General features: G+C 44.1%; 4 protein-coding genes across 12 annotated transcripts in view; 2 read left to right on the top strand and 2 right to left on the bottom strand.

Annotated features, from left to right (window-relative positions):
* Positions 1-147: 147 nt before the first annotated feature.
* Positions 148-7,326, top strand: Apbb3 (amyloid beta precursor protein binding family B member 3). Of its 3 annotated transcripts, none has more exons than NM_053957.2 (13): positions 148-526; positions 805-962; positions 1,044-1,120; positions 2,060-2,120; positions 2,286-2,432; positions 2,550-2,677; positions 2,926-2,931; positions 3,072-3,186; positions 3,292-3,376; positions 3,781-3,864; positions 4,121-4,236; positions 4,377-4,568; positions 6,803-7,326. In NM_053957.2, the coding sequence occupies exons 1-13, from the start codon at positions 478-480 to the stop codon at positions 7,037-7,039; spliced, it is 1,455 nt and encodes a 484-aa protein (NP_446409.2). In that variant the 5' UTR covers positions 148-477; the 3' UTR covers positions 7,040-7,326. The 3 variants fall into 3 exon arrangements, with proteins under 3 accessions (NP_446409.2, XP_087448149.1, XP_087448148.1); XM_087592023.1 differs by having other exon boundaries at positions 3,051-3,186; positions 6,803-7,323; XM_087592022.1 differs by lacking the exons at positions 148-526; positions 805-962; positions 1,044-1,120; ... (1 more) ...; positions 2,286-2,432; positions 2,550-2,677 and having other exon boundaries at positions 2,780-2,931; positions 6,803-7,323.
* A 629-nt stretch (positions 7,327-7,955) lies between these two features.
* Sra1 (steroid receptor RNA activator 1) lies at positions 7,956-11,184 on the top strand. 3 transcript variants are annotated; one of them, NM_183329.3, is made up of 5 exons: positions 7,956-8,036; positions 8,155-8,280; positions 9,740-9,936; positions 10,533-10,641; positions 10,770-11,184. In NM_183329.3, the coding sequence occupies exons 1-5, from the start codon at positions 7,976-7,978 to the stop codon at positions 10,973-10,975; spliced, it is 699 nt and encodes a 232-aa protein (NP_899158.3). In that variant the 5' UTR covers positions 7,956-7,975; the 3' UTR covers positions 10,976-11,184. The 3 variants fall into 3 exon arrangements, with proteins under 3 accessions (NP_899158.3, XP_087448294.1, XP_087448295.1); XM_087592168.1 differs by having other exon boundaries at positions 7,972-8,036; positions 10,754-11,184; XM_087592169.1 differs by having other exon boundaries at positions 7,972-8,036; positions 10,533-10,538; positions 10,770-10,854.
* A 1,276-nt stretch (positions 11,185-12,460) lies between these two features.
* Eif4ebp3 (eukaryotic translation initiation factor 4E binding protein 3) lies at positions 12,461-14,207 on the bottom strand. Its single transcript, NM_001202552.1, has 3 exons — positions 14,076-14,207; positions 12,905-13,078; positions 12,461-12,788 (listed from the first exon to the last, which is right to left on the bottom strand). Exons 1-3 carry the CDS (start codon positions 14,176-14,178, stop codon positions 12,760-12,762), a joined length of 306 nt encoding a protein of 101 aa, NP_001189481.1. The 5' UTR covers positions 14,179-14,207; the 3' UTR covers positions 12,461-12,759.
* Positions 14,208-19,576: 5,369 nt separating this feature from the next.
* Ankhd1 (ankyrin repeat and KH domain containing 1) overlaps positions 19,577-20,616 on the bottom strand; it is a 98,569-nt gene continuing 97,529 nt past the window's right edge. For 3 of the 5 annotated variants that reach the window (XM_087592000.1, XM_087591998.1, XM_087591999.1), the window contains 2 exons: positions 20,338-20,502; positions 19,584-20,078 (listed from right to left, as the gene is read on the bottom strand). In XM_087592000.1, coding sequence (XP_087448126.1) covers positions 20,019-20,078; positions 20,338-20,502 — 225 coding nt within the window. In that variant the 3' untranslated portion in view covers positions 19,584-20,018. Of the gene's footprint in view, positions 20,079-20,337; positions 20,503-20,616 lie in introns of all 5 variants that reach the window. The other 2 variants (NM_001415723.1, NM_001204053.2) reach the window with 1 other exon arrangement.

Raw genomic sequence — 20,616 nt, 5'->3', positions numbered from 1 at the left:
GGGGAGTTGAGGACGGGAAGGCGGGGCCTTTTTGGTGAAGGCTGTCCTCACAGAAAAGGCCACAGTGCTCCTCCCGTCTGGTCTTTGGCTGTATGTTTGTGCGCAGGGGTAAAGGTCGGGGCGTGATGATCTCATGCTCCACCGGATGATCTCATTCGCGCCCTGGTGCACAGTGTGCACGTTCTCCTTGCCGGTCTTCCGCCGTCGGAGGAACTCTTAGTTACCGACCGGTGCGGAGTTCATCGTGTCAGTACGCTTCGTAGGACACACGCACCGAAACACGCGAGGACTCGGGAAACCAGACGCACAGGCAGCTCAGGCCCGCCTCTGCCCTCCCCCAAGGCCGTCCCTATCCCGCCCAGTGTTTGTTTGCGCGGTGCCAGTTGGCCCGGCGGTCTCCGGCGCAGAGAGGCTGGGCTTGTGTGCCCTGCAGCTCCGGAGGTCGCCTTGGGCTGAGAACGCAGGCCAGTCGAGACTATGCTGGGCAAGGATTATATGCTGGCCATCATTCTGGTCAACTGCGATGGTGTGCACCGAGGGTCCGGTTGGGAGGACCAAAAGCCAAGGGGAGATGAGGGATGAAGGAAGGCTGCCCGAGGTTCAAACACGGGGTGGTGGTGATGGCATCTCGGGGGTGAGAACCAGAGGATAATTGAACCTTGACCTTTGCATGTGCTATTTTTAGGATGGGAGTTGATACTTAAGTTCAGGGCTGTCTCCTATGGGATGGAGCGAGGGTTATGACGGTAGTGTTGGGAGCTCACAAATAACGTGTGCCCGTACTTTAATCCCTTTTTCCTGTAGATGACTTGTGGGGGGACCAAAATCTGGAGGGGGAAACAGGCCTACCCCCTGGCTGGAGAAAGATCCGTGATGCTGCAGGAACTTATTATTGGCATGTACCCAGCGGTAGCACTCAGTGGCAGCGCCCAACCTGGGAACTAGCAGAGGACCCAGGAACGGTGGGTAGAACAAGAGGATGGAGCCTGAGCGTATGGGTGGACTTAGGCCTGCTGTTACACTGACTGATCTCTACTCCACAGGGAAAAGAGGGGATTTGGGAACTACGACCTCCCAAGGGGAGATCTTTCTCCAGCCTGGACAGCTCATTGAACCGAAGGTAACACCCAGGCCTAGGGAAAGCCTTGAGGTTATTGTGGCACTCAACAGAATGCAGCTGGATCCACAAATTGCTTTTTTTTTTTTTTTTTTTTTGAGACAGGGTCTCATGTCACACTGAGTACGTAGCCCTAACTGGCCTGGAACTCACTATGTCTACCGGGCTGCCCTGGAACTCATAGAAATAATACCATGCCTGCTTCCACAATTTGCTTTTAAACAGTGCTTCTGGGAACTTTTGTTTTGTTTTTCTCAGAGCTGAGGACCGAACCCAGGGCCTTGTGCTTGCTAGGCAAGCGCACTACACTGAGCTAAACCCCCCAACCCCCACTTCTGGGAACTTTTGTCTGTTTGGGACTCTCTTTGTACTTGGCTTTGTCTCATGTTCTTGACTTTGAGTATTTTGAATTTTGAATTTTGTCCATTGCAAATTCTTATCATTAAATCTGTGTTCTGTATTCTCTGTCCTGACCCATCATGTTCCAATAGATCCCATCCATTGACTTCATTTCTTTTGGGGTTTCTATTCTATGTTCTAGGCTATCTTGTTGTGGTTTGGAAGCTTTTGTCCATATTTTAAATTCATATTCACATTTATGTCTTTTAGTTTATGTTTGTGTCTTGTGTCCTAAATTTCTTCAAATTTTAAACTATTCTTTTTTTTTTTTTTTTTCTTTTCTTTTTTTCGGAGCTGGGTACCGAGCCCAGGGCCTTGCGCTTGCTAGGCAAGCGCTCTACCACTGAGCTAAATCCCCAACCCCATTTTAAACTATTCTTTGTTGATTTACTATATTCTGAGTCCTATTTCTTCTGGGTTTGCATTTCTGGGGCTGTATTTTGGGTCTTTCCCAAATCCTGTGCTGGTCAGGTAGGTTAGGTTTTACTGTTGCCTCTACTGTAGGAACCTTAATCCTTTTACTGTCTCTACTCTCTGTTCCAGTAACTCTCTAACATGGTATAATGAAGATTCCTATGTCCGGAGCCTGGAGCCAGGAGCTAAGGTAGTGATTCGACATGATGGCCAGTTTAAGACATTGGGAGATGTCAAGAGAAAGATTAGGGGTAGGATAGTAAAGAGTAGGACTGCCAGAGTTTATATGTATGGATCCCGTGTCATCCACCACTCCACTCGACATCTCGTCACTTCTTTTTCTCTGTCTTGTCAGTGCTTTGCAGTCCGCTCTCTGGGCTGGGTAGAGGTCCCTGAGGAGGACCTGGCACCAGGGAAGAGCAGTATTGCTGTCAATAACTGTATCCAGCAGCTAGCCCAGACCCGAAACCGGAGCCAGCCTCATGATGGTGCCTGGGGTGAGGTGAGCTGTCTGATTTCCCCAGGGGGTCAGCCTATGCCTCAGCAGAGGTAGGTTTTTCCTGAATTGCTTGTTTCCCATGTTAACCAACTTTATCTGTCAACTGTCTGTCCTTGGCAGGGCCAGAACATGCTGATGGTCCTGAAAAAAGATGCCATGAGCTTGCTGAATCCCCTGGACCACAGTCTGATCCATTGTCAGCCTCTGGTTCACATCCGTGTATGGGGTGTGGGCAGCTCCAAGGGCCGGTGAGGACTTCTGCATTCCCCCAACTCTGTGAGAGTTGTTTCCCCCTTCCCCCTTGCAGGCTGTGATCCCCACTGATGCTGAACCCTTGGACACAGATCCTCTGATGTGGACCCAGCACGGCCTTCCCTGCCTGGTTCATCCCTGGTTGGGGTGGGTGGGCCCAACCCCAGCTCAGCAGGGACAGATAGGGGAGAGTCTGAGAGACTGGGCTGATTTTCTCCTGTGCTCCCACATGCTTCTGGAACAGTGACAGGTATGTGATAACTGGGTTCTCTAAGCCCTATCCCTGCCTCTCCCATTCCAACGGTGCCATATCTTAAACCTAACTGGTGAAGCCTCTCACAGGCACTTAGAAGCCTCTGCCCCTAACAGCTTTGTCTCCGCCCCTGCCAGGGACTTTGCTTTTGTTGCGGGTGACAAAGACAGCTGTATGCTCAAATGTCATGTGTTTCGCTGTGATGTGCCCGCAAAAGCCATAGCAAGTGCTCTACAGGGGCTCTGTGCACAGGTGAGGGCCAGTGGTGGGCAGGGAATGTGAAGTTGGGATAGGGTGAGCTTGGCCTTACCCTGATTTCTCTCCCGTGTACCTCATGCTGCTTGCATTGTATTTTAGATCTTGTCAGAGAGGGTAGGACTCAGTGGAGAAGCTGCTTGTTGTTCCCCAGATCCTATTTCCCCTGAAGACTTCCCAAGGCAAGGTATGGGGAAGGGCTTGCCGCCGTGCACCATCAGGATGCTTTTGTAAAAGATGGAGGTGGTAAGGGGGCTGGGTTCCTCCCGGGAGAGTCCAGACCCAAGGACCCAAACAGTGAATTGGAGGCGGATCTATAGGTTTTTTCCTTTAGTAGCAACAGCTCCAGCCTGAGTCCTAGCATATTCATTAGTGTGGAGAAGCGGGGAATGGTAAGGCCTGTCTGTAATCCCAGCACTAGAAGGCAGAGATAGAGATTGTCACACATAAGGTCAGTCTGCTCATCATAGAAAGTTCCAGGCCAGTTCCAGATTACATAGTGAAACCCTGTCTTCAAACTACACACAGGAAGGGTGGGAAAGGGCTAATTGAGTTTCTATGCTAGCTTAGTGTGTAATGTGTGTATTTCAGTGGAATTGCTGGATGCAGTGAGCCAGGCTGCTCAGAAGTATGAGGCACTGTACATGGGGATCCTACCAGTCACCAAAGCCATGGGTGAGGACTAAGGGGGCTGGATGGGTGTGGGTGTGTTGGGGAAGGGAAGTAAGGTCTATGCTGTACCTAGTCTTAAGAGTTCTTGAATGGCCTTAGATAGCCGGAAATATATCCCTTCTTCCAACTCAGAATTTCAAACTCAGCTCCATCTATTCTCTTCCCATCGCTTTGAATCCTAAGTTAATGAAAGAGTCCTAGAATCTCCCAGGAGCCCTTTCTATCTAAGCCAGACAACACAGTAGGCATGTCTCCTTAGGTATGGATGTGCTGAATGAGGCCATTGGTACCCTCACTGGCCGTGGGGACCGGAAAACCTGGGTCCCCGCTATGCTCAGTGTGTCTGACTCTCTGATGACTGCACATCCTATTCAGGTACGACTAAAGGGTGAAGTTTGGGGCCTTGGAGGGTAAGCAGGCATGTCGAGGTGGGGGTGTGTGTGTCTTTACTTAGTTCTGGAAGTATTGGGTCTGGCCATTGCTTAGTTTGTAGTGATTATGCTTTATGTGGGCAGGCAGAGGCTGGTGCAGAGGAAGAGCCACTGTGGCAGTGTCCTGTTCGCCTTGTAACCTTTATTGGTGTTGGCCATGATCCGCATACCTTTGGCCTCATCGCTGATCTTGGTTGTCAGAGCTTCCAGTGTGCAGCTTTCTGGTGCCAACCTCATGCTGGGGGACTCTCTGAAGCTGTGCAAGCTGCCTGCATGGTGAGTTGGGGATGGAATGGGAATGGGAAAAGGGTTTTTCTGCGGCCACTCTGTACTGTGGAGTAGGCTCAAGATGGGCAGCTCTCTTTAAATCATAACCCAGTGATCACAGAACCAAATCTGGTTCACAGATACATCTGGCTTTTTAATACTGTTTTTGCTAAGTCTTGTGTTGGTTTCTTTTTTTTTTTGTTTTTTTTGTTTTTTTTCCGGAGCTGGGGACCGAACCCAGGGCCTTGCGCTTCCTAGGTAAGCGCTCTACCACTGAGCTAAATCCCCAGCCCCCTTGTGTTGGTTTCTAATATATGAAGTCTAGGGCATTCCACATAATAATTGCTATTTCTGCTAATCTTAAACTATGGGGAATGCTAATATAAGGTACACACACACACACACACACACACACACACACACACAAACATGCATACACACGCATGCACGCACACGCATACATACACACATGCATACACGCACACATGCACACACTCACACACTCATGGACACACTTATACAACACATTTCAGCATTTGGATGAAGTGCTATATGGAGTTGGCCCCATTTTAACTGATTCAACATACTTCTTGATGTATGCGGTCATTAAAATGTAGGATGTGGGCTGGAGAGATGGCTCAGTGGTTAAGAGCACTGTTTGCTCTTCCAGAGGTCCTGAGTCCAATTCCAAGCAACCGTTACATGGTGGCTCACAACCATCTATAATAAGATCTCATGACTACTTCTGGCATGCAGATGTGCATGGAGATAGAGCACTCATATATTAAATACATAAATCTTTTAAAAAATATATAGGATGTTTAAACTACACTATTCAGTTTACTTAATTCAGTTCACTTATTAATGCAAACAAATGACTATCCGCAGGATCCACTATAATTAATCCTGCGCATTCATCTGTACAGAAGGCCCACACAGCCTTTGCCATCACAGAATACTCTAATAGAACATAAACACATCAGAAATAAGATACATACTACGTGATGATGGAGATGGTTCCTCAAGAAGCAGACAGGCTACTGGTAGGGGAGAAAAAGGCACCCAAAGAAGTGTGCCAGGCGAAGAGACATAAGGCAGGTATACCAGAGAACCTCAGGATTGGAAGTGAGAGGTGTGGATTAGAGTACCTGAAAGAACATGGTATGCATGCTCTGCAAGAAGATAGAGGAGAACAAAAAGAATGGCAGAAGCCAGGTCATGAGAACCTTAAGATTAGCCTGGGGCACTAAAGACCCTTGAAGGGTTTTAAGCAGGACAGTAAAGTGAGATTTGTGGATTTTATCTACTTAAGCTAAATTGCAGATAAACAAGAGGAAGTAGAAAGGCAAAGTAGAATCTGCTCTGAATAATTTAAATAAGAGGTTGATTGGGATAGTTATTTTGGGAATGGATTGAGTTTATAGACTTTTTCTACACCAGAGAATCTGTTTTGCCAGAGACTGGTACAGAACAGTGAGAGATGGGGAGAAGAGGCTCATAGTGGTAGGTATAATTAAGAGTGCATGTTTTGGCCAAGCAGTAGTGGCTGTGAATGAATTCCAGCATTCACGAGGCAAGTGGATCTCTGTAATTTTGAGGCCAGTTTGCCTATAGATCGAGCTCTAGGACAGCCAGGCTACACAGAGAAACCCTGTTTCAAAAATAGCAACAACACAACAATAACAAAAAGAGTGCAAGTTTTGCAACTGGACAGACTTACATGTGAATGTCAGTTCTAACATTTCTATTTGTGAGACCTTAGTGTTGTTTCTCAACCTAATGCTCTGATCCTTTAATATACTTCCTCATGTTATGGTGAACCCCTGCCCCGGACATAAATTTATTTCATTCCTACTTTATAACTTTAATTTTGCTACTCTTATGAATTGTAATATAAATATTTTATATGACACCTGCTGGGGGTTTGTGATCCACAGGTTGAGAGCCACTGCCTTAAACAAATCATTTATTAGCTCGGAAACGTGGTTATCTTCATTTGCAACACTTCATAAATAACTAGGTTAAAGCACTTAACACAGTGACTAGCTTTCCTTAAGTACTCACTAAATGTCAAGTTTTATGTTTTTGTTTCTGAGAGGTACCTGGGAATGCTTTAGGTACTTGAGGCATGACTGTGGACCTTGATCATACCAAACAGAATTCTTGGCCAGTTACCTGCCCCATGGAAGCTTTTAGGTATGCAAGGGCAGAAAGCTGGATATTCATATTCCCATTCTTCCTAGGTTCAGTACCAGAAGTGTCTAGTGGCCTCAGCAGCTCGGGGTAAGGCCTGGGGTGCTCAGGCTCGCGCTCGCCTGCGGCTCAAGCGGACCAGCTCCATGGACTCCCCAGGCGGCCCCCTTCCTCCCCCTCTACTCAAAGGAGGGGTTGGGGGTGCTGGAGCAGCTCCTCGAAAGCGGGGTGTCTTCTCATTTCTTGATGCCTTCAGGCTAAAACCTTCTCTTCTCCATATGTCCTAAATTGATCTTAGAGGGCTGGGGAAAGAGGCTCTATACTCTTCCAGTCCCTAGGGTTCTGTAGCCTCTCACCTTCCTGCCATCCCTGATCCTTGCCTACTCTGTATTTATGACCAAGTTCGTTGTTTATATGGATGACTGAGAGGCCCTGCACTCTAACTTAGGCCTGTAGCACCACTTTCCTTTGGTCCTTTTGTTCCTTGCCCCTGTCCAGCCCTGGACAATTGGCTCTACCTCATCAACTTTATAGCAGAATCAGTGAAAATAAAAATCCCTCAGTAATCTCACTAGTTATGAGTATATTGACCTGGGCTAAGATTGGGGGCCATCAGCTTGTGTGAGGTGGGTATTATGCTTGGTGTTGGTCATAATATGCCTGTAGCCATAATTAGGACATGGTTCATGGAAATCTGACTCCATTCAGCAAAGAGTTTCTAAGAGCTTTTCTATATTAGATATTAAAGTAGGCCTACTTGTAAGGGTTCCTTCTGAGACTTTTAGAGGAGAAACAACCAAATCAGAGAAGACAGAAGAGACCATGTAGTCTAACCAGGAATTATCAGAGGGTTGTGGGAGCTCAGATAACACTTGTCCAAGGCATTTCAGAAGACTTCTGAAGAGTTGACATATCTGAGTACTGAAGATGAGCTCTTGTTAGCAAGCCTAAAGAAAGTGAATACAAAGATTGTGCAGGGCAGGCTACTGATATGTGACTTTCCAGAGGTGGATGTGGTTAACTATGGCAGGAACTTACGGTGTTTGCTTGAATTTGCTTCTGAGAGCAAAATTGGGGACATTAGAAAAAAAACTACCTATTTGGTATTTTGTGATTAAGGGCCCCGGATACTTAGCCAGTTGTCCTTTAAAGAACTGGTGCTGGGCTGTCTAGGCAGCTCCTCCTATACCGCCAGGCAGCTTGAGTGAGCTACCACCCCGGAAATGACGTGCTGCCCTGCTGGCGGTGCGGAAGTGGAGATGGCGGAGCTGTACGTGAAGCCCGGTGAGCGCGGCTGGCGGGCTGGTGGTACTCGCCCTCTCCCGTCCCCTAAACCCCAGTGTATGCTCCGTTGGTCTCTTGGGTTCCTGGTCTCGTTTCACACACTTCTTCGCCTTCGCAGGCAACAAGGAACGCGGCTGGAACGACCCGCCACAATTCTCCTACGGGCTGCAGACTCAGACTGGTGGAACCAAACGCACTCCCCTTACTAAGAGGGTTGCGGCCCCACAGGATGGATCCCCTAGAGGTGGGTGAGGGGCGTGGGCAGAATCCTGTGCAAAAAGGAAAAGATATGGTATCTGGGATAAACCTGTCCCATTGGCCTATTTTCCTCAAGGACTCCATAAGAAGGGTAGGGAATCCAAGGCTCAGCGCAGGCGCTTTTTGAGCCTGATCTTTTTGCAGCTCTGATTAGTAAATGGTATGTTAAGACCATTTTCAATTGTTTCTATCCTAGCTCTCTTCCCAGGATCCCATAGTCTTTGTCTTATAAGCATCTTAGATTTTGTGTTATTTACTTGTTTGTTTAATAGGTATTTACTGATCACCTGTCAAGAGGCCGGAACTGTTTGAGTGCAAACTAAAAAAATAGTGAACAGGGGCTGGGGATTTAGCTCAGTGGTAGAGCGCTTACCTAGGAAGCACAAGGCCCTGGGTTCGGTCCCCAGCTCCGAAAAAAAGAACCAAAAAAAAAAAAAAAATAGTGAACAAACTAATAGGTTTTTGATTCCACAGTCCACACTAGCTAGAGATAAAATGACACGTGAAATAGTGTTAGGGACTTTGCAGAGGAAACTGGGGTAGCAAGTTTCCAGGGTAACCATGGTATCTGGGGAGCTATTTAATCACGGAAATGAGACAAGTTAGGCACTAAAAGATGCAAAACTATTTCCAGCACAAGAGACAGGTGAGTGCAGTCTCTAAGATGAGAACTTGGCCTAGTTCAGAGTGCTCCAGTCTCTAAGATGAGAACTTGGCCTAGTTCAGAGTGCTCCAAAAGACTTTTTTAAATGGAGGGATGGAAGGTAGTGGGATGCCACATTTGATTTGGTATAATAGGTTTGAAGATCATCCCTAAAGGAGAGGTTGTGGATAGGGGCTTAAAGACGAACCAAGACAGAACCTTAGGGGTCTCTAGCACCTAATGATTGCACAGAGAAGACTGGTTAGAATTAAGTCTTAAATCATTAGTGAAGATAGTTTAAGTTAGAGATAAGAAACCAATAGATTTAACATTTCTGTAATTAATCTTCAAAAGCAGTTGGATCTCTTCAGTTTGAGGCAATTTCAGTTGAGCCTGGTCTAAAAAACAATAACTCAAATTCCAGGACAACCAAGGCCATGTAGAGCAGTTAAGAAAAAAATAGAATGTGGGGCAGGAGAGATGACTCAGTGGTTAAGAGCACTGACTCCTCTTCTAGAGGTCCTGAGTTCAAATCCCAGGAACTACATGGTGGCTCACAACCATCTGTAATGAGATCTGATGCTCTCTTCTGGTGTGTCTGAAGACAGCTACAGTGTACTTAATAATAAATCTTAAAAAGAATGTGAAGGGGTTTTTGATAGCAAATACTGCAGCCTATTTGTACATTCATAGCATGATAATTTGTATTAGAGTCAATGCTGTGAACAAAGTGAAATGAGAAGATGGGAATAAAATGAGCATTGCAGGGGACTAAGCCTTGGTGTTGATGTAAACATTTCAGCCCCAGAAACTTCTGGACCACCTCCAGTGGATCATCCACCTCCTTCAAGTAAGGCTTCCAGGCCTCCACCCATGGGGAGCTGTCCTGCTTCTGGTGTGGACCCCCCAAGTTCTCCAGTCATTGAGTCTGAGACTCTAATAGAAGACGTGCTAAGACCTCTGGAACAGGCATTGGAGGATTGCCGTGGTCACACGAAGGTAGGCCCTGGCACTTCAGGGGGCGGAAAGGACTCCTATCCAATCAAATATGGTTCTTAAAGACAGATCTTTCAATGGCCTCTTAAGGACTCTTAGTCTTTCCAGGAAAATGGATACTGATGTCAGAGGATTTCTCAGAACTTTTGAAGGACCAGCCAGTAATAGAGGCCTTGTGGAGATATCTTTAACTCCTATTAGTGAGTTATAAGCTTACTTTTTTAACAAAGCCATTCAGAATTTACTGTCAATTTTGTACCCAGTCTGGGAGAAACAAACAAGCTTTGTATGAAGGTTCTTCAGCTCTCTAGAGGCAAAGGCTTGAAGAAAAAGGAAGCAGCATGGTACTCTTCTTCAAATTTTCAAATGTTATTTGAACAGTAACGGTAAGACTCTGAGGAGCTGAGGAGCACTGAAAATTTAAAATTCTTGTCATGTGTATCTTTTGTCTTGGGAGGACATTGGCTTTATCATATTTGTAGTGGAGGGCCTCTAAGCCTTAGGTAAAGAAATATGAACTCTAATGATTAAGGCTCAAACCCCTGAGCCAGAAGTGAGCTCATGCCAGTAGCACTGAGCTGGATGGGCTTTTGTTTCAGAAGCAGGTATGTGATGATATCAGCCGACGCTTGGCACTGCTTCACGAACAGTGGGATGGAGGGAAGTTGTCAGTACCTGTAAAGAAGAGGATGGCACTGCTGGTACAAGGTATGACTGGGGGTCCTTTATCACCCCATTGATGGTTGAATTGGTGGAAAGGTTTTAACTGATTGGGAGGGGAGGAATGGAAGACACAACTTTTACTATTTGCTTGCTCAAGCCCTGTTTCTCTTCAGAACTTTTACACCACCAGTGGGATACAGCAGATGACATTCATCGATCACTCATGGTTGACCATGTGACTGAGGTCAGTCAGTGGATGGTGGGAGTTAAAAGATTAATTGCAGAAAAGAGGAGTCTATCTTCAGAGGAGAACAAAGAAGAGACATCTACAGTGGCACCTGAGAACCAGACAATACCAGGCTTCCAACCATCTTCATAATGCCGGTGGCTCCCCAGACTCACCTCACATGACTTCTATGCCTTAGTGTGGACGGCCTCTTCTCACTTGGCTCCCTTTTACCACCAGGGAGACTGCTGGTCTTGATGGGCCTGACCAAAGATCCTACCTAGGCTACTGCAAGATCACTTGTTACTCATGTGTACATTTCAATAAACTTCTCAATGGTGGGAAGTGGGTAGGAAAGGTGAGCCATTCTGAGCCAGACTGGTTCTTTCTGATGTCAGCTCCCCTGCTCCATGGATACTACTGCTTGTTCCATTCATCAAGAAGGGCCTTGACAGGGATAACCAGATTGCTCCTGCTCTTCTCAAAGTTAGACTGGAAAGTGTATTTATAATGTGGCATGGTGTCTTTGGATAATATCATTTCAGCCTGAGAATAGACTCAAACAACTGGAAATTTCCTTTCAGAAGAAACCATTCCTTTTCTTCTATTTCTGGTGTGTTGCTATAGGGAGTAGAACCAGTAATTGGGTTTTCTGCTGTTTAAACTGAAGGAGAAAAAGACCAGATTTCTGCATTCTTGTTGGGTGTTGCATACACCTGTAGTCTGAACAGTTGAGACATGGAGACTGAGAGAGGAGTTCAAGGTTACCCTGTACTACAACTACATAGTGACTTGAGGCCAGCCAAAACTACATTGCTCTCCTATTCCAACAACTGGAGTACTGATATTGGGGTCAGGATAATCTGATTTACTGAACAAGGTGATGCCTAATTTGGGTTTCAGTGTAGGCCCTAAATTCTTTTAAAGAAAGATTTATAGGGGTTGGGGATTTATAGCTCAGTGGTAGAGCGCTTGCTAGGCCCTGGGTTCAGTCCCCAGATCCGAAAAAAAAGAAAAAAAAAAAAAGATTTATGTTCATGAGTGTTCTATCTGCATATATGCCTACACACCTGAAGAGGGCATCAAATCCTACTGTAGATGGTTGTAAGATGTGGTTCTGTTGTCCAGACTTGAAACTCAGGACCCCCGGAAGAGATGTCCGTGCTCTTAACTACTGAGCCATCTCTCCAGCACCATCCCCAAAGTCATTTCTAACACTTTAAAAAAAGAAAGGAAGAAACAGCTGTGAAACAAACATATTGGTGGTTATGCTGAGAAGAGGATATAAGGTTTCAAGCACTGAACTAGGGATTGGTACTTAGAAGTAATAAGCAGAAAAGGCAGGGCAAAAAATTGGGGATCACTATTAGGTGAAACAGCATCTCTTCCAGGGTTCCAGCTTACAAATGGAGAGGGAGGGGCTGCTAGAACAATCTAATTCCAGGAAGGCTGCTGCCTGGAAAGACAAGAACTGCTAGACCTTAGCAAGGCTCAGGCTGTTGCTTGTGCCTGGCAATTCCAGTAGCCTTCCCTCATGCCCTGATTTTGCTGAAAGTGGGCCAGTGGGAGCTGGAAACAGACTTATGCCTTAGTTGTGCAGCTGTGAATTTAGCACTGAGGAGGACAATGGAGCCAAGACAGTTTTTTGAAAGTTTACTAAGCAGCCAGAAGGTGACATACTCTGTTCCCCAGTGCCAGCCCTGAGGGGAAGAGCAGAGTTTGGGAGGAATATGTATAGACCAGAGAAAGCTAAAGGCTTGGCAGGTTGCCCACTGCTATCCCTGGTCTAGCTGCCTCAGAACTAAAGGAAGCTCAGAACCAACAATTCACTTCCAGATTAGATGAGGCCAGCTGGCCCTGGATACCCTAGAAGGGGTGATGACAATAGTGGCATGAGAGCTCCTTCCATAATTCCACACAGGTCACTTTGCACTAGATTACATGTCCATTTCAAATTGTTCGTCATCTGGGGAGAGAAAACAAGAGAACACAGTTAACCCATCTAAGGGTTGGTAAGCTCTCTTAGAATTGAATCCCAACTCTGCTTCACAAAGGCAGTTAATAGTTGAACCATTTTCTTACCGGTTATCTCTTCCTCTGTCTGCTTCTGTTCCTTCAGCAACTCCAGCTTGAAGGGTGGTACTGTTGGGGGAATTGTGACCCCGGGGATCTGAGGGAGGCAGCAGGGAGGTGTCCGGGCAATGGGTGAGTTTTTGCACTCCAGCAGGAACTTTCTGTCGTAGATGATCCTGGTGCCTGTGAAGGAGTATAGATTGAGGTAGAGTTAGGAACTTGGACAGAGCCAAGCTCGGATTCAGCTGGCAAACCATCACATTATAAAGGACTTGTGCACACAACCAAGTTTAGTCTAAGCATTCATTAAGGCAAGTTAAATATTCTAAGTAAGTCTATGTAGGGTGCTTTAGGCTAGGGTGGTGGTGGTGGTGGAAGCCTGAAGAAGGAATACCACACTTTAAACTTAGATACTTGAGGTCCTTAGTCTCCAGTTCTCATTGCTTTGATGTGTGTATAAAGTGGGGCCTAACCTCACCTCTTGCAAAGGAAGCTGCATTCTTTGGTAAACATGATGGGCCATTCACCTATCCAAAGTCCTTCAGGGCTAGCCTCACCCCTGGGAATATATGGTCAGCAAAGTATCCTCAAAGATCCCTGCCCTGTTTTTGCTGTTCCCGTCTGCTTCCACGAAGTAGGTAGAAACCTGTTTGCCAGCCCAGCAGCTTATGGTCCAGGTGCCACAACTACTACATATTATTTGCTGCTTTCTGTTGAGGTCACCTATTGCAGTGGTTCTCAACCTGTGGGTTGCTATACAAGGGGTGGATATCAAGCAACCCTTTCATGGGGGTCGCCTAGGACCACCAGGAAAAAAGATGTTTCCATTATGATTCTTAACTTTAGCAACAAAAGTAATTTCATGGTTGGGGTTCACTATAACATGTATTAAAGGGTTACAGCATCAGGAAGGTTGAGAACCACTGTTATATTGGGACCCAGGACCAGTGATTTTGGTGCAGCATAGGCATGGAGCACAACAGAATTATCCCCCTGAATCGCCAGAAAGCCAGGTATAAAGCACTGTTTCACTGCTTTGGGTTTTCGGGAAAACAAGTTTCAAATAGGCTTCCCTCAGTGCTATAATTTGAAGAGAAGTCTGAGAAAGCAATGCTAAGATCGACCCCACCTCACCCTCATATTGTCCCACAGAGCACAGACCCCAGCCCTGCCCGCTGACCTCCCGGGGTAGTGGCGTATAGTGTGCCGCCAGGCGTGGTGCTGTAGCCGTCTGGCAGCTGGTCCCAGGACCCTGGAATTGGGCAACTCGTGGACGTGGACATAGTGAGCAGCAGGAAGGCAACAGCTGGTGCCTTAAAACCGTGGAAAACAGCTCTGAGGTGGAGGCAGTCGCAGCAGGCAATACTAGGATACGTCATACCCGGGGCGGGCCACTGGCCAGTTAACTTGAGGGCTCCGCCCACCCGCTCCACCCACCTGCCCAGGAAACTCAGGATCTGTACTGACTGACCTGAGAGATAGATGTTGGTTGAGAAGTTTATTTACTAGTAAGACCTGGATGTTGGAAGGAGTAATGTAGTATTATTAATCACGTTTTATGATAAAAATATGCCCACAGGTTTTATAGGAGGGGAAGACAGGATCTCATTTAAGTTGACTTCAGAGTTTGGATCCTTCAGCCCAGCTTTGTAGTGCCATGGATACCAATTTGTTGTAGTTGGTCAAGGTATCCTATGGCCTACCCTTGAGCATAAGCTTTTTGAATATGACACTTTTAAAGGTCATTAAACTAGACCCTGGAGAAACACAGTAGTCAAGATACTTAGACCATGGAGGCCAGCCCTTTGATCAGACATAGCTAACTGAGAGCTTGGTAAGGAAGGCTTAGCTGTTAAGTTCTCTGGAAAGGAACAGAAAAGATAGGCTTGCCTCACAGACTGGATTTTATTTAGATTATTACTATTTTTCAGACAGGATCTCACTGCCCTGGAACTTGGTATGTAGATCAGGCTGGCTTGGAATTAAGAGGTCTATCTGCCTTTACCTCTGAGTGCTAGCCTTAAAGGCATGTACTACTAAGCCTGGCTGAGATTGGTTTTGACAAAATGTCTATGCACAGTGATTTGACAGGTGATTCCTGTTAATGCAGAAGCTGCAGGTTTTCAGAGTCATACTGTAGGTAGCAAGTGTACATACATTTTATTATTCCCAAAAATGTACTGACTGGAGTCTCTTACAAAGTGATGCATGACTGAATAGACTGGATATTGTCTGACAATTTAATTTCACTTTTAAGCAAACTGAGAAACTAGCCCGTTGGTTCTGAATAGAGGAATGGTGGAGAGGATGGACGGTGATACTGCAGATGAGTCAATTGGGTAGTGACAATGGAGACAAGAGAAGTGGATGAAACTTAGATACACAAAAGAAGGACAAAGTGGGGGCCAGTAAGATAGCTCAGTAGATTAAAGCACTTGCTGTCAAGCCTGACAGTTTAAATTCAATCCCTAGGACTTCATAAAGTGGAAAGAGAGAATCAATTCCTGTAAATAGTCTTCTAATCTCTACACAGGTACAGAAACATGCACATGTCCCTCCCCCAATAAGTGTAATAAAAACTTAAAGGTGGAAGATAAAGTGAACTGAGCAAGGGCAGGCTGAGGAAAATAGAGATAAGCTAGGGTAACGCCCAATGTCCTGGCTTGGGAGTCTTGGTAGCTGTAACTATAAAAGGGGGAAAAGGGGGGGGGGAGAAAACAGAACACTGTAAAGAGCTGTAATAAACTGGTCAGAAGTCCAAGGGGGAAAACTGTCTAATTATTCATATATGAATAAAATGAAACACAAGAGTATGGGATGTGATCATTTGAGAAGATGCAGTATAAGAAGAGGTTTGGCACACAGTTTTTAATTAAGAAAGTGATTCACCAAAACAGACTGAGAAAAAGCAGAAATAGAACTCTAGGGGCTGGCTGAATGGGGTGGTACACTCCTTTAGTTCCAACATTGGGAAGGCAGAAGCAGGCAGATCCCCAAGTTTGAGGCCAGCCTAGTCTACATAGTAAGGCAAACAACCCAAAACTGTAGGAGCTGAAGAAGTAGCTCAGCTGACAGACTGCTTGTGCAGGTTTGGTTCCCAGCACTAGCAAAATGAGAATAAAAGCCAAACAAGTTCAGAGGTTTTCAAGCAGCAATATGAAGCGAGGTCTTCCTTCTTTGAATCTCTTTATTATAAAACAGCAGCCAGGATCACGACTATTGCTTTTCTTAGGTTAGCTTTTCTATAACACACTTGTGAGCTGTCAGGTCTTGGAAACTAGAAAGAAAACCAGACTCTACACCAACACAAATAAAGCATCAGAAGCTCAAGTCACAGGGTTAACACTAATTACTAGTTGATAGAGAAGTAAAACAACCAACCAAAAATCAAAAAATCAAAAAAACAAAAAACAAAACAAAAAAACAACCCAAAAAAACTGCCTAGGAGATACAATGAAACTTATAAGACTAATACCAGGCAACTATCATTTAAGCAAATAGCTTTGAATTCCCAGTAGTGCCACCAAAATAAAGCAAAAGAAGCTGGGTTTGGTGGCATAAGCCTTATTCCCACAAATGGGTAGGCTGAGGCAGGTGGATCTTGTCTTTTAAGTGAAAAGTACCCATAGACCACTCAAAATCAGCTAATGTCTTCATGATCTTGTCCTCTAATTTAGGTCTTGAAGCCCAGTTTCTTGTTCTCTTTTATTATTTTGATATGGAAGACTTCCTATCTTATTTAGACTGGTACTGAGTTCCTAGGCTCAAGTGATTCTCCTGCCTGAGGAAGAACTTTCAGATATGTCACTATGCCTGGCTTCATGAACTTTATTGGATGTGGTACTAACACACTTAAGATTTTGATACTTAAAACCCACCTTTCCACATTCATTTCCTAAAGTAGAGAGTGAAGGCAAAAGACCTAGCCTGTACTCAATTGCCAAGTCACTAAGCATAAATAGAAAATGCAACATCACCACTGTCCTCATCCCAGGACAGGGTCCTCTGGGAAGATACTGTTTGGTAGAAGTACTTCTTGCTAGTCATAGAACAAGATGTTCTGAAGCTGTTTTCCTACAGGCTTGTTTGCCTCTTCTGGGTTTACAACATGGTCCAAAGGTCTTCAATACTAGGACAGAACCATGCATAACAAGTCCTCCCTTCTGGCCTTTTGCTGGGGAGGTGTTGTTGAGAGAAGTGTCTCATGGAACTGAGGCTGGTGTTAAAATGCTGCCTCTACTTTGTAAGTGCTGGGTACACACTGGTGCACCACAATGTGAAACTCCTAAGCCTAGCTTTCCCCTTCTAAATGCTAACTCAAACTGAGGACAGACCTTTTTTGTAGTTGTATTTCAGTTGGGAAGAGGATAAACACAAACCATAAGGCTTAAGATTTCTTACCTCTGGTTAGAAGAGGCCACAATTGGCTGTCCAACTCTTTTCTTTGGTCTGGTTAGCTGAGGTGATGGAATTTCTCCCTTGAGAGCAGGGACTGAAGAAAGCACACTGGCCTATAAAAGGGCAAGTCAGCACACTGAAGCCACAACGATTTTAAAGAGTTCGAAAACAACAATCATTTTATTATTGAACTCAACACTATTTGAAAGAAGTGGTTCTAGAAACCTTGAATATACAATTTTATTCTTTGAAAGACTTTTATTCTATTTTATTTTATTTTATTTTTATTCACATGTGCCTTACTTAGCAGGATGTTTCTTAAAAACTTGAGGGCTCACTATGGATGTGTAACATTTTCTTCTGCTTCCACTAATTTCTAAGTCAATACTGGTTTCTAGAATAGGTTTTTGATTCCACTTACTTATCAGAAACAAACCTCAGAACTCTAAACATTTTCAGTATTCCCAATGCCATCCATCTATTTTCATTGACAAGAAAAAGAAGAAATTCTGTGTTAGAACTACAAGACTCCTCTGGGTTAATTTAAGTTTGATTTCATGTTTAGATGGGAAATGCAAAGCCCAGCAAAGTAAGATGACTTGCCTAAAGCCACAAAGTTTTAAAGTGACAGAAATGAAAATAGGGTTTAGTCCTTTAACTCTTACTCCACTGCACCCAGACTGCCTCCCTCCATCCCTTGTATGTTTGGAAAATAATCAAGTTCTTACCTGAGCTAGGTTTTATCCAATGTTCAAGTTGGTAAAATAGCAGTAAAGTAATGGCAGGAAGAGGCAGGAAGAGGAAGAAGAGATTATAGCAGGTAAAATAGGGCTGGGATTAGGCTACCAAGATTCAAATAGAGAGGAGGGTGATGTTAGTGAAAGGGAAGGGAGGAGAGTCTCCCCAGGAGCTCCTTCTACTGCATAATTCCTTTCTTCCTAATTCTCTAGGGGCTTCTCTTTGCTTTTTCTTTATGGGTTCTAGCTCCTGACCTGAGACAGAATTTCTTCTTCTGTTGTATTGAAGGCTTTAAAATAGAATTAATAAGGGTTCCTCCAGATTGTTCAAATACTTTATAGAAAATTAATGTAGAATAAAACTCACCTTTTTGTTCTATCAAATAATTTAGGTAAGACTACACTTTTCTATTTCATCAAGAGTAGTCTCATTTATTTCACCAACTCTAGGTGATTATTTTTGTTTTCAATAGGAGGAAGCAATAGGTGATCAAAGGGATCATTCTGACCTAGAGTGAGAAGGCCTCGAGAAGACAGTAAACTTCACATGAGTGATACTTTCCAAATTCATCAAAATAGAAGGTAAGAAATGAGCTTAAGGAAGCTTTCTCATATGTAAAATGGTATGGAAGACCGAAGAAACCAGTTACATATTACACAGAACTAACATGGTATTTTTGGCCTAGTGATGGCTTAGGACACGGGCACAGATTATTAAGAATTCTTCATTGCTGTTAGAGTAGAAAAGTGCTGCTTGCATGATTCTCTGCTTGGTTGTTAAGTGCACTTGCACACACGTGTGTTTGTGTGCATGTTATGTGTGCACATGCAAACATGCATGTGCATTCTTTTTTGTTTTCTCTAGTCCACAAAATATTGTTTTCTTTTAAACACATTTTATAAAGCTGGGGAACATTAAAACAGAATTGATGACCATGTTTCAGTAGGAGAAATTCCTTTCTCTGTTGTATCAGGTTCTTGTCACACAATATGGTTTAGCCAATCTATTCCTGTGTTTTTATGATTGATTTGCTAAGCATACCTTGCCCTTCATTTTTGAGGCCACTGAACTATAAACCCAGAACTAGTCGTCTATTTATAAATATTAATTACTCAGAGATTCACCATAATTGTTTACAGAAGCTATCCCTTCCCCAGCTTTTTATGTCCCAACTCAAAAGCCAAGAAGCACAAAAGGAACACAAAGTGAATGACTTGGGTATCCCTAAATCTGTTCAGGGTAGAGCCTAAGGTTCTTATTGACACAGTCAAGATCCATAAAGAGCAAAACCTATGAAGTGGCGTATTTGCTAATGTCAGCTAAGATAAACTGTCAGGGTTTGAATGTTCTTATATTTAATAAGATAAAAGTCAGGAGAATAAGAAATAGCTAACAAGAGTTAGCAGTGCTTTTATGCCTGTGCAAGAGGCTGCAGTGTTAAATGTGAAAAACATGTCACAAGTAAATACGGCATTAGCAAATCTAATTCAATATGGCAGTGGATTGGCTAGTACCTTCATGACCACTGAAAGGACCACACCCCACTTCTAAACACTGTTCATTTTTTTTATTGAATATTCTGGTAAATATTTCACATTAATACAGGCTACATTAAGTAGAGCCACTATATGACAAGAAATTTATTCATATTTTTTCCTTTTAAGTATGTAAACAATTATACATGTATTTACCACCCTAAAAAGTTGAAACATGTACTTATTTAATTCTTCTTCACGCAAGTAGCACTCATATGTTTAGCCAAAAGCACTAGGTTCATCTGATCTCAAGTCAATAATGGCTTAACTAACCAGAGAACACACTCAGGTGGACAGTACACAATGGGCAATCAATTTTCCATTGCTAAAGCCTCAGAGAGTATTTTAGATAGGCACATTAAAAAAACAAACAAAACAAAACAAAAAACCCCAGAGTTCTTCCATAGTCATAGGTTTCCCAAACAAGGCTAAAAGAGGAAAGACCTTCTAACTTAGTTGACATATTTGAGATGCATGTTTCCAATATGAGGTGCCCACGTGCCAGGCCAAATCTGAAAAGGGGGAGGAAAAATTGGAATTTCTAATTAGGAATCTTTACACATTTGTGAAATGAATATATAAATTCAATGGCAATGCACTGTTTCTGCCTAGAAAGAATACACATACAAGAAAAAGAATGTTTAGTAGCATCATCTTGACAATGAAAAACTTAATTCAGATTAATAGTCATTATTTAGATCTTACATTTCCCATCAAACTCAGAGTCCTGTGACAAATCTGAAAATTGGAAGAGCTTTAAGCCTGTTTTACCTGCTGGGCATCAGTGCATTCAGTTGAGTTCTGGATAACTTTTATCATGGGGTTCCAAGCAGGATCTGGGTTGTGAAGTCCATTGAACAGTGGGCCCCCCGGGACATCAGCAAGCTGAGGGTGAGAGGGTATAATGGTGCCTCCATACATGGAAATTGGCAGACCCTAAAACAGCAGAAAAAGAAGTCTTAAATCATGAAACGATGACAGATAATGATTCCATTAATACTGAAACCTCTCTAACTCCTTTTTCAAATGACTTCAGAGGATTCTATTAGT

The sequence above is a fragment of the Rattus norvegicus genome, chromosome 18 (genome assembly GCF_021556685.1).
Source record: "Rattus norvegicus strain SHRSP/BbbUtx chromosome 18, alternate assembly SHRSP_T2T, whole genome shotgun sequence".
NCBI lineage: Eukaryota > Metazoa > Chordata > Mammalia > Rodentia > Muridae > Rattus > Rattus norvegicus.
Note: the sequence above shows the minus strand (reverse complement) of the source record. Positions and strands in the feature narration are given on the sequence as shown.